Source organism: Kogia breviceps, chromosome 3 (genome assembly GCF_026419965.1).
Source record: "Kogia breviceps isolate mKogBre1 chromosome 3, mKogBre1 haplotype 1, whole genome shotgun sequence".
Lineage (NCBI taxonomy): Eukaryota > Metazoa > Chordata > Mammalia > Artiodactyla > Physeteridae > Kogia > Kogia breviceps.
Genome location: NC_081312.1, coordinates 85930808 through 85942959, shown reverse-complemented (window position 1 = coordinate 85942959; position 12152 = coordinate 85930808). Strand labels below are relative to the sequence as shown.

Sequence of the window (12152 nt, the reverse complement as noted above, 5' to 3'; positions counted from 1 at the left end):
GTGGCAGAGTGGGAAGAGTCCAGGATTTGGAATCAGCAAAGCCTGGGGTCAAATGCTGGCCCCAGCACTTACTTCGTGCTGGGTACTGTCCTGATCATTTTACATTGATTCACGGCATCTTCACAATAATGCTGTGAGGTAGGTACAGTTATCATCCTTCTCCCCAATGCACAGATGGGAAAACTGAGGTGAGGAGCAGTTAGATACCTTGCCCAGATCACATGGCTGGTGAGTGGCAGAGTCTGGTTTTGAACCCAGGAAGATCTGGGTCCAGAATCTTCACTGTTAAGCAATGTACTCCACCTGACACACGGCAGGCAGTCAAGAAATGGCAGCAGTTGTGACTTTGAGTAAGAATGTTCTCCTCTCCCCGACCAGGCCTCACCCCATTTTCTCCAGGCTCCTCTCCTGGCGGGTGAGGGTTTCCCATGACCTGCCCACCTCCTTTCCTGCCAGCGTCCAGGGTCGATCAGACCAGGGCTGGCTCAGCTCTCGCAGCCATGCCTGTCTCTCTCCAGGACCATGGCTACCTTGTACCGTGACCCTGACTGGTCCTCCAAAAACCTGGAGCTTGCCATCCTCGAGGCACGGAGGCACGTAGTCAAGGACAAGATGCCCGCTCTGTTCCCAGATCAGCTCCTCAAATTCCAGAAGGAGCTGCAGCAGCGCAAGCAGGAAGGCTACAAAGTCAGCTTCACAGACTTCTGGGGCCTGCTGGTCGAGGCCTGTCTGGGAGATGAGGTAGGTGCTCAGCTTCCCCTGGGGCCCAACCCGCCCAGGGCTGATGCCCAGCCCTCCGCCTTCACTGGGGCATCGGGAGGTACATCACAGCAGGAGGGAGTTAGGTTAGACCTGCAGGTGCACCCTTGGGCCATAAGAAGCATGAGGCATCAGAACACATGATGCAGGCAGATGGTGGGATTGTCTTCCCGAGTCCCTTTAGAGTATGACTGAGACCCTCACATCTGGGGTGGCTTAGGTACAAGCTTTTGGAGAGGCAGCGGGCCCTCTGAGAACCTGTGAGAGAAAATGGGGAGGGAGCCATCAGACTGTGATGTAAGCCTGACCCCAAGTGGAGGAGAGAGGGAAGGAAAGGCCGGGTGGAAGCATTCTAGCCCACTGTGAGATCTGAAAGGTCAGCACAGTGACCCTTGGAGAGTCCCCCAGCCAAGTTGGCCATCAGAGGAGTCTGGCACCGCCCCCTCCCCTCCACCACAGTGGGACTGCCTTAGGGTCCCTGCCATGCTCAGTCATGGGCTGGGACCAGCCCAGCGGGAAGTGTGGCCTTAGAACAAACTCAGCCATGGATTTCAGAGCATGGTAGCTGGGCCGTCAACGAATTACACTCCTGTAGTTGGAGGTCTGCTGGGCCCTTTCTCATGGCCACCACATGGAGGATGAGCCCAGTGAGGTTCCTTCCAGCTCTGATATCCAGTGATCTGAGCAGTGTGTGCCCAAGAGAAGCAGCCTGTGTTGGGGCCCAGCTGCTATGAGAGCCATGTGGGCTGTGGTAGGGCTGTGGGACCCCCATGGGATGCTGCCATCCTGGACCTCAGGGTGAGCTCAGCTAACACCTGGACCCTTCCGACTGCCCAGGCCCCAGGGAGGAACGAACTTTGGCTGTTGTTTGACCCCAGAGCAGGGCTTCCCATCTAATTTCTATGCAGGCCTATGGCTATCTGCCCCACTGCCAAAGGTGTCTGAAGAGTTCTGAATTCAAATCAGAACTTACCAGAAGGAAGAGGGACAGCAAATTATTTTCTAGTAGATCCCCTCTTGCAGAAAACACAATTTGAGCAACCAAGGATGGACCAAACCTCATCTTCAACATTCATTCATTCCCTCATTCATTCTTTCAACAAAATTAAGTAACTCCTGCATGCCAGGAACTGTGCTAGACAGTGGGGATTCAAACGTGGGCACTCACGGCTTTGATGGATCCCTGCCCCTTCTGATAACCCACTGTCTACTCTGTCCACATGATGGAGCAGGGCAGGCAGAGGCTGAGGGTGCTGACTTTCGGATTCAGGCAGGACAGGGTTTGAATTCTGGCTCTGCTCTGTGCTATTCCTTAAATGGGAATTTCATCAACTGTTAATATTTCTAACAGTAGTTAGTGCTCCATGTGGTGAGGAGGAAAGCTCCAAGGCTTTTAACATTAGAGTCTGAGCATTGCCCAGGGTTTGGTGTGGGAAGGAGCCTAGGTTCCTGGGAAAGCAAGTCTAGGATTGATGGAAGGAGGCCTCTGCTCTTCCACTCTGGCCAAGGCAGGAGCTCCTTTGCCTCAGGCCCCCTTGACAATGAGTGTGGACTGGGCTCTTCCCTGAGTCTGCAACTTCCTCTCCTTCCATGACGGTCACTTCTGTGGTGCCCATATCTCTGGGCCCAGTTCTGACAGGCATCCTGTTGGCCTTTCAAGGGAGGCCTAAGAGTTGTTTGAACCACACGTGTGTTTACCATCCCACAGTCCCAGGTTCTGTGGCCTTTACACACTCGGGCAACCATGGATGTCACCCACCAGGCAGCTGCTTGGCCTGGGGTCAGAGCCTGGTCCTCTAAAACTTCCACTGGCCTTGTCTACACTGGCTGATTCACATTGGGAGGTGGCCTGTGGTCCAGGCTGATCTGCACTACTCCCACTTTGATTACACCAGTTAGTGCTCTGGGGACTTAGAGGGAATTTGACTGCCATCTGGTGCCAAGTTTCCAGATCTTTTGTTTAAAAAGAAGCATCTTTTTTTCCCTCCCAAATGAATTTATGAGAGAGCCCAACATGCAAAGCAGATTTTTTTTTTTTTTTTTGATGAGAACAGGTTGCATTTATTCATTTCATTGATGAAAAATATTTCATTGTATGAATATTCTACAATTTATTTATCAATTTTACTATTGATGAATTTTTGGGTTGCTTCCATTTTTTGCCACTTTTGACAATGTTCATGAACTTCTTAATTATTTGCCTAGAAGATGGACTGCTTGGTTCCACCAAAAAAATTTTTTTTAACACAAAGCAAAGGTCCTTGTACATAGTAGGACCTGAGAAATGCTTAAGCAAATTAATTTCTATAATTTAACAGTTGATTTAAAGTCTTTTTTTTTTTTTTAACATCTTTATTGGAGTATAATTGTTTTACAATAGTGTGTTAGTTTTCCCTCTACAACAAACTAAATCAGTTATACATACACACATGCTCCCACATCTCCTCCCTCTTGCATCACCCTCTCTCCCACCCTCCCTATCCCACCCCCCCAGGCGGTCACAAAGCACAGAGGTGATCTCCCTGTGCTATGTAGCAGCTTCCCACCAGCTATCTAATTTACATTTGATAGTGTATATATGTCCCTGCCACTCCCCCACTTCGTCACAGCCCACCCCTCCCCCTCCCCATATCCTCAAGTCCATGCTCGAGTAAGTCTGTGTTTTATTCCCGTCCTACCACTAACCTCTTCATGACATTTTTTTTCCCCTTAGAGTCCATATATATGTGTTAGCATACGGTATTTGTTTTTCTCCTTCTGACTTACTTCACTCTGTATGACAGACTCCAGGTCCATCCACCTCATTATAAATAACTCAGTTTCATTTCTTTTTATGGCTGAGTAATATTCCATTGTATATATGTGCCACATCTTCTTTATCCATTCATCTGTTGATGGACACTTAGGTTGCTTCCATGTCCTGGCTATTGTAAATAGAGCTGCAATGAACATTTTGGTACATGAGTCTTTCTGAATTATAGTTTTCTCAGGGTATATTCCCAGTAGTGGGATTGCTGGGTCATATGGTAGTTCTATTTGTAGTTTTTTAAGGAACCTCCATACTGTTCTCCATAGCGGCTGTATCAATTTACATTCCCACCAGCAGTGCAAGAGGGTTCCCTTTTCTCCACACCCTCTCCAGCATTTATTGTTTCTCGAGTTTTTGATGATGGCCAATCTGACCGGTGTGAGATGATATCTCATTGTAGTTTTGATTTGCATTTCTCTAATGATTAATGAGGTTGAGCATTCTTTCATGTGTTTGTTAGCAATCTGTATATCTTCTTTGGAGAAATGTCTATTTAGTTCTTCTGCCCATTTTTGGATTGGGTTGTTTGTTTTTTTGTTATTGAGCTGCTTGAGTTGCTTATAAATTTTGGAAATTAATCCTTTGTCAGTTGCTTCATTTGCAAATATTTTCTCCCATTCTGAGGGTTGTCTTTTGGTCTTGTTTATGGTATCCTTTGCTGTGCAAAAGCTTTTAAGTTTCATTAGGTCCCATTTGTTTATTTGTGTTTTTATTTCCATTTCTCTAGGAGATGGGTCAAAAAGGATCTTGCTGTGATTTATGTCGTATAGTGTTCTGCCTATGTTTTCCTCTAAGAGTTTGATAGTGTCTGGCCTTACATTTAGGTCTTTAACCCATTTTGAGTTTATTTTTGTGTGTGGTGTTAGGGATTGTTCTAATTTCATACTTTTACATGTAGCTGTCCAGTTTTCCCAGCACCACTTATTGAAGAGGCTGTCTTTTCTCCACTGTATATCCTTCCCTCCTTTATCAAAGATAAGGTGACCATATGTGTGTGGGTTTATCTCTGGGCTCTCTATCCTGTTCCATTGATCTATATTTCTGTTTTTGTGCCAGTACCATATTGTCTTGATTACTGTAGCCTTGTAGTAGAGTCTGAAGTCAGGGAGCCTAATTCCTCCAGCTCCATTTCTCGTTCTCAAGATTGCTTATGCAAAGCAGATTTTTTTAAAATGGAGCTGCTCTGGTTTGAGTAGGGTGGAAGATGATGAGGATGAAGAGGGGGCAGTGGTGGCCTCCTCCACCCCTGCCTTTTCATTCTCTGGTCCCTGAGACTCGAGGAGAACCCCAGGACTCTGAAGGACAGCCCTAAACTGCAGCTCCAGTCCCACCCTGTCCATGTGTCTGGGGTGATGAACGGCCCAAGGATGAGTGAACATTTTCTGGGTACATTTTAAGAGCAGCTTTGAATGGTGTCAGGTGAGACCTCCAGGGCAACCTGGTGGGCTCAGGAGCCTGGTGGGCTGCCAGAGTTCCAGACTGTCCTCTTATTTTGCACTGCCTCCTGGTTGCTTGTCTGCTGCTTCTCCTTAACCATTATTTTTCCACACAGAGAAATGAATGCAAACTGTCAGATCAGAGTGCTGCTTTGTGCCAGGGCCAGAACCCCCTGCCCATCTACCTCACCATCAATGTCAAGAATGATGTAAGCAACCAGGATTTCAGAGGTAACACTGGTGGCTAGCAATTTACCCGGGGCGGGGTGGGTCCCTTCTCAGCAGGCAAAGGCACTCAGTACCCCAGCGCACACATCCCGGCACCATACCTTTGCCAGCCTCCACACCAAGAGTGTGCTGACAGCCGAAGAAATCCACTTGGCTACCCCCTTCTGCCCAGATGCGTGTAGCCAGTGGGCAGCAGGGGTCCTGTGGCTCCCCTGAGCAGAGACTTGATGGGACAGAGGAAATAAAGGTCGTGAAGGGAAAGAGTCCTAGACATTTCTTAAGCTGCCAGGATGGAGGGACTCTAGAGACCTGCCCTGCTTTGGGGTCTGGTTTTGGTCCGGGTTTATGAGGCGCAAACGAGCCTGTGCAGCTTGCAAAACTGAGTCTTGCCAGGCCAGCAGAAGCCGGTCACGGGCGCCCCCCTGTGCCCTGCGGGGGAACTGCGACCTCCCCATCCCTTGCTCCTCATGGCCGGGGAGACAGTGCGAGCAGGGAGAAGGATCGGCGGGGCCGTCCCGGCCTGAGACTGATACCCTGCCCTGCTGCTTCGTGTGCAGAGTGGTTCGAGTTCTCCCCCTACGAGGTGGGCCTGCCGAAGTATGGAGCTTTCATTCCCACCGAGCTCTTCGGCTCCGAGTTCTTCATGGGGCGGCTGATGAGGAGGATCCCAGAGTCGCGGATGTGCTACATGCTAGGTGACTCCTGGCTGGGGGAGGCCCCTGGGGACCCAGCCCCATGCGGAACAGACTCCGCGTTTGATTAGAGGAATGACGAGGAGACACGGTCTGTTCCCCCAGGATCATGTGCCAGGTCCTGGTGCTGGTTTGGGTTATCCCTTGGGCATGTGACCCTCCTGGCATTTGTCAGCATACCCTCATTGCAGGAGAGGCTCCTGAGCCTACCAGCCTCCCAGACTGCCCTGATCTCCCTGTAACCCTGTGGGCCCAGAAGGACCTGACAGGGGCTCCTGGGTCACTGGGGAACAAAGGGGACTCTCCCAATGTCCTGGTCTCCCGTCGTCTCCCTGGTGTCCGTTCAGAACCAGACTGGGAGTTTCAGGCTGGGATGGAAGCTTCTGGAACTTCTACCCCCTTCCCCCTGGTTCCAGGAAGCAACATGCCTGTTTCTGGGGGTTGAACCAGCCCCTGGGATCCAAGGGGCCAGAGGGGACCTCAGGGTGAAGACAGAGTCTCTGGGGAAGCCTGGCCCAGCTCCCAACACTATGTTCCCTGGTCCTCCAGAAGCCAGGCCCACTGAGCGCAGGGGCCTGACTGTGATGTCCACTTGTAGAGTTCTCCCCTTCAGAGCCCAAAGTACATCTGTCAAAAGGCAACCGCAAAAAACGGACCCATCTTTACAGCCTCAACAACAGATATGCCCTTATTTAAACTAGTTGTCTGCCTCCCCCTCCCTTCCATCTATCTCAAATCCAACCCATCCCAGAAAGTCCCACTTAAGCCCCATTTCTTCTGGGAAGTCAGCCCCGAAGCCCACAGCCCCCAGCAGCCTCTCCTTCCTCTGAATACCTATGCTGTTGAGCATGTGGCTCAGAGATCTGTAGGTGAGACACTCGGACTTGAACTCTGGTTCCTCATTTATTAACTGTGCAGAGTAGGCCAAATTACCTAACCTTCCTGAGCTTCAGTGTTCTCATCTATAAATTGGGCTTAAGAGTAAAACCAGCCTTATGGAGGATTCAGATGGGTCAATGTATGTGAAAGATTTCACATGAGTATTTTTATTACTGTGTTGCATTTTTAAAATCATAATAAGAGATGGTGTTACATGTATCGAGTGCTCACCATGTGCCAGGCACTGTCCTAAACTAGTGTGTTAACTGATGCAAGGGGTGATTTCTGGACTTGAACTTGAAGCCTGCACTTGTCAGCATTAAGTCTCTCCTGGGACTGTGCCTTATATGCCTTCATACACCCTCCCAGTTCCAAGAGGAGGGTGGAGAATAGCTGAGTCACTTATGTTGAGCTGCCCCGTGGGGAGAGGGAAATGAAAGCCTGTCCCACTCCCTGAGCAGCTTGACTTGGAGGGGGCATCAAGTCCAAGGCAGAATCAATCAGTATTTGGGTGGGCCTGGAGGCTCTTGGGCAGAGCAGCTCACTGCTGGTCCTGCTCCCTAGGTTTGTGGAGCAGCATCTTCTCCCTGAACCTGCTTGATGCCTGGAATTTGTCCCACAACTCGGAAGAGTTTTTCCACAGGTGGACAAGGGAGAGAGTGCATGATATTGGTGGGTGACCTGCCGGCTTCCCCTCCTGGTTGGGCGACGGGGGGTGTGGGGAAGGTGGATCAGCAACTGAGGACCAGTCTACCTGCCACGTATTGCAACATCATCCCTATGGCCCATGGAAATAGGAAGGCAGCTAGGGGGTCTTCCCTGCCTGGAAAGGAGGGTGATTGTAGTTGGACACATCTTTGCCAGCTCTGGCCTGGCCCGGGGGAGTGGATGCACCGTGTGGTAGGCTTGGAAGAGCTGCACGGTGCCCAGGAGAGCTGCAGAGGGTGGGGATCTATGAATGCAGTTAAAGGTCACCCTTCTGGACTCTGTTTTCTCTGGAACCCCTCCTTGCCTGTCACCCTACTCCTTCTCCTCTACCCTGCCCCTGTTCTATGTCTCTCCCCTGGGTCCTCCTGGCTCTGAGAACTAGACAAGGAAGGTGTGCACTGCACTTACAGGCTGACCCCTGGGTGCAGGGAAACCATGCGGTGCTTCACCTGGGCAATCTGGGGACTCCAGCTCTGTGACCTGTCCTCCATCCCCCCCACTCCCCTGCAGAAGACGATCCACACCTACCTGAAATCCCCAAATGTGATGCCAACATCCTGGACACCACGGTGGTGATGCCAGGGTCATGGCTGTCCAATACTTTCCGCAACATCCTCACCTACCGGGCCTTTGTGTCTGAGTTCCACAACTTCCTGCTGGGGCTGCAGCTGCACACCGACTACCACCAGAATGGCCAGTTCTCCACGTGGAAAGGTAACCTTACCTACTGCCCCTTGGGGCCTACCTCTGTTGAGAGGAAGGGGAGGTGGATGTGGAGGGAGAAAGGATGAGAAAACTCCTCTGCCCATTTTCATTGGGCCCAAGTGGCAGACTCTCCCCATAGTGCATTCTATATCTGGTGAAGCCTTGAACAGCGGGTGGAGTTGTGTTGTATTTAATTAATTGAATCTGTTCAATGACTCTACAGCATCTGTATAACAATCCCAGCAGGTAGAAGTTGGCCCCATTTTACAGTTGGGGAAATGTGGGCCCTGACTTTCTACAGTTGTATTCTGGGGGCACCTTTTTTTTTCTTCTTCATTTAAAAAAAAATGTATTTATTTTATTTTATTTATTTTTGGTTACGTTGGGTCTTCGTTGCTGTGCACGGGTTTTCTCTAGTTGTAGCAAGTGGGGGCTACTCTTTGTTGTGGTGCGCGGCCCTCTCATTGCGGTGGCTTCTCTTGCGGCAGAGCACGGGCTCTAGGCATGCGGGCTTCAGCAGTTATGGCGTGTAGGCTCAGTAGTTGTGGCGCACAGCCTTAGTTGCTCTGTGGCATGTCGGATCTTCCCGGACCAGGGCTTGAACCTGTGTCTCCTGCATTGGCAGGCGGATTCTTAACCACTGCGCCACCAGGGAAGCCCCTGGGGACACCTTTTAATGTAAGTGCTGCCCCCGGAGTTAGGCAGGGATGGCCCAGCCCAGGCTCCTCCAAATGGTGAGTGGCAGAGCTGGCTCTTAAACTGTGGTCTTGCAGCTTCAACTCAGGACTTCGTCCCCACCCTGCTGAGGCTCTAAATTTGCCTTTCCACCATCTTTGGTATTTTACTTGGCCACAGCCTGCAATGGCTGCTTGAGCCTGGGCTAATAATCTTTGTCCTCACTATCTGGGGCAGAAAAGGCAGCTGGCTCTGGGCCCACGGTTTGCACTAATTTATAGGATAGTCTTAAGCCCCTGCTACACCACAAATTCTGTGGCTGAGCCTTAGTGGGCTTTCTGTACATGTTCCATAAAAGACTTGCTAACCCCCCCAGATAATGCTGTTCTTCTTCAGCCTACCCAGGGGGACACTGGGACTTACCGGGCACCCTGGCCAAGGGGAGGGCTGGAGGCCAGGCTGAAGTGGATGAGCTCCGGGCAGGGCATCCCATCCCCACCAGGTGCCTCTGACCATCTGCTGAGATCAGGGCGCCAAGGAGTAAGGATAACCACAAGCCTTGACTTTCAGACACGGTGCTAGATGGCTTCCCAAACCAGCTGACAGGGTCCGCGAACCACTTGTGCCTGCTGGACACTGCATTCGTCATCAACTCCAGCTACCCACCCATCCTCAGGCCGGAGAGAAAAGCTGACCTCATCATCCATCTCAGTTACTGTGCTGGGTCCCAGACAAAGGCAAGTTTGGCAAAGAAAGGCTCCCGCCCCACTCCCCACAGGCTCCTTGACTTAGCATTGGAGAAGCTCAAGCCACTATCCCTGATGGAGGTGTGGACCACCAAACCTCAGGGGCGTAGCCCGCTGGCCCTCATGCAATGGGTTTACTAGATTCACTGAGCTAATTCCAATTTTATTCTTACATTTGAGCATTTCCCATATTTGGCAATTCTTTAGCTGCAAAGAAAAAAAGAGTTTAAAAAATAACCTTAGGGCTTCCCTGGTGGCACAGTGGTGAAGAATCTGCCTGCCAATTCAGGGGACACGGGTTCGAGCCCTTGTCCAGGAAGAACCCACCTGCCGCGGAGCAACTAAGCCAATGCACTACAACTACCAAGCCCGTGCTCTAGAGCCCGAGAGCCACAACTGCTGAGCCCACGAGCCACAACTACTGAAGCCTGAGTGCCTAGAGCCCGTGCTTTGCAACAAGAGAAGCCACAGCAGTGAGAAGCCCGCACACAACGAAGACCATAAATAAATAAATTTATTTTTAAAAAAATAATAATAACCTTAATAGAGCCCCGTCAATTGTAAAGTTTTGTACCACTTCAGGAGCTTGTAATGTCCTATGTTCAAAGTGATCACATGGTCTCCCCACTACCAGGAAGTATGACCCTCCATGTAATTACACCAGAGAGGACCAGAGATTTTTATTTATTTTTATTTATTTCCTTTTGAAAAGTTCTGTATTTTCAAAGGAAAAAACTGGTTTTTGGTCTACTTTATTTATTTTATTTAATTTATTTATTTATTTATTTTTTGCGGTATGTGGGACTGTCACTGCTGTGGCCTCTCCCCTTGTGGAGCACAGGCTCCAGACGCAAAGGCTCAGCGGCCATGGCTCACGGGCCCAGCCGCTCCGCGGCATGTGGGATCTTCCCAGACCGGGGCACGAACCCATGTCCCCTGCATCGGCAGGCAGACTCTCAACCACTGCGCCACCAGGGAAGCCCTATTACTATTTTTTATACAGCAGGTTCTTATTAGTCAACAATTTTTTTTTTTTTTTTTTTGGTGGTACGCAGGCCTCTCACTGTTGTGGCCTCTCCCATTATGGAGCACAGGCTCCGGATGCGCAGGCTCAGCGGCCATGGCTTAGGGGCCCAGCCGCTCTGCGACATGTGGGATCTTCCTGGACTGGGGCACGAACCCGTGTCCCCTGCATCAGCAGGCAGATTCTCAACCACTGCGCCACCAGGGAAGCCCTAGTCATCAATTTTATACACATCACTGTATACATGTCAATCCCAATTGCCCAATTCAGCACACTACCATCCCCATGCCCCTGGGGTTTTCCCCCATTGGTGTCCATATGTTTGCTCTCCACATCTGTGTCTCAACTTCTTCCCTGCAAGCCAGTTCATCTGTAGCATTATTCTAGGTTCCACATACATGTATTAATATACGATATTTGTTTTTCTCTTTCTGACTTACTTCACTCTGTATGACAGTCTCTGGGTCCATCCACGTCTCGACAAATGACTCAGTTTCATTCCTTTTTATGGATGAGTAATATTCCATTGTATATATGTACCACATCTTCTTTATCCATTCGTCTGTCTATGGGCATTTAGGTTGCTTCCATAAATTGGCTATTGTGAATAGTGCATCAATGAACATTGGGGTGCATGTATCTTTTTGAATTATGGTTTTCTCTGGGTATATGCCCAGTAGTGGGATTGCTAGATCATATGGTCATTCTATTTTTAGTTTTTTAAAGACCCTCCATACTGTTCTCCATAGTGGCTCTATCAATCTGCATTCCCACCAACAATGCAAGAGGGTTCCCTTCTCTCCACACCCTCTCAAGCATTTGTTGTTTGTAGATTTTCTGATGATGCCCATTCTAACTGGTGTGAGGTGATACCTCACTGTAGTTTTGATTTGCATTTCTCAAGTTATTAGTGATGTTGAGCAGCTTTTCACGTGCTTCTTGGCCATCTGTTTGTCTTCTTTGGAGAAATGTCTATTTAGGTCTTCTGCCCATTTTTGAATTGGGTTGTTTGTTTCTTTAATATTGAGCTGCATGAGCTGTTAATATATTTTAGAGATTAATCCTTCGTCCTTTGATTTGTTTGCAAATATTTTCTCCCATTCTGAGGGTTGTCTTTTCGTCTATTGATGGTTTCCTTTGCTGTGCAAAAGCTTTGAAGTTTCATTAGGTCCCATTTGTTTATTCTTGCTTTTATTTCTAGTACTCTAGGAGGTGGATCAAAAAAGATCTTGCTGTGATTTATGTCAAAGAGTGTTCTTCCTACGTTTTCCTCTAAGAGTTTTATAGTGTCCAGTCTTACATTTAGGTCTCGAATCCATTTTGAGTTTATTTTTGTGTATGGTGTTAGAGTGTTCTAATTTCATTTTTTACATGTAGCTGTCCAGTTTTCCCAGCACCACTTATTGAAGATACTGTCTTCTCGCCATTGTATGTCTTTGCCTCCTTTTTCATAGATTAGTTGACAACAGGTGCATGGGTTTACCTCTGGGC

At 49.2% G+C, this 12152-nt stretch overlaps 1 protein-coding gene across 1 annotated transcript in view; it reads left to right on the top strand.

The window, feature by feature from the left end:
• PLA2G4E (phospholipase A2 group IVE) overlaps positions 1-12152 on the top strand; it is a 45875-nt gene that overhangs the window by 27004 nt on the left and 6719 nt on the right. The window contains exons 13-18 of the mRNA XM_059058034.2: positions 519-741; positions 5121-5235; positions 5790-5927; positions 7368-7475; positions 8022-8225; positions 9462-9628. Coding sequence (XP_058914017.1) covers positions 519-741; positions 5121-5235; positions 5790-5927; positions 7368-7475; positions 8022-8225; positions 9462-9628 — 955 coding nt within the window. The remainder of the gene's footprint in view (positions 1-518; positions 742-5120; positions 5236-5789; positions 5928-7367; positions 7476-8021; positions 8226-9461; positions 9629-12152) is intronic.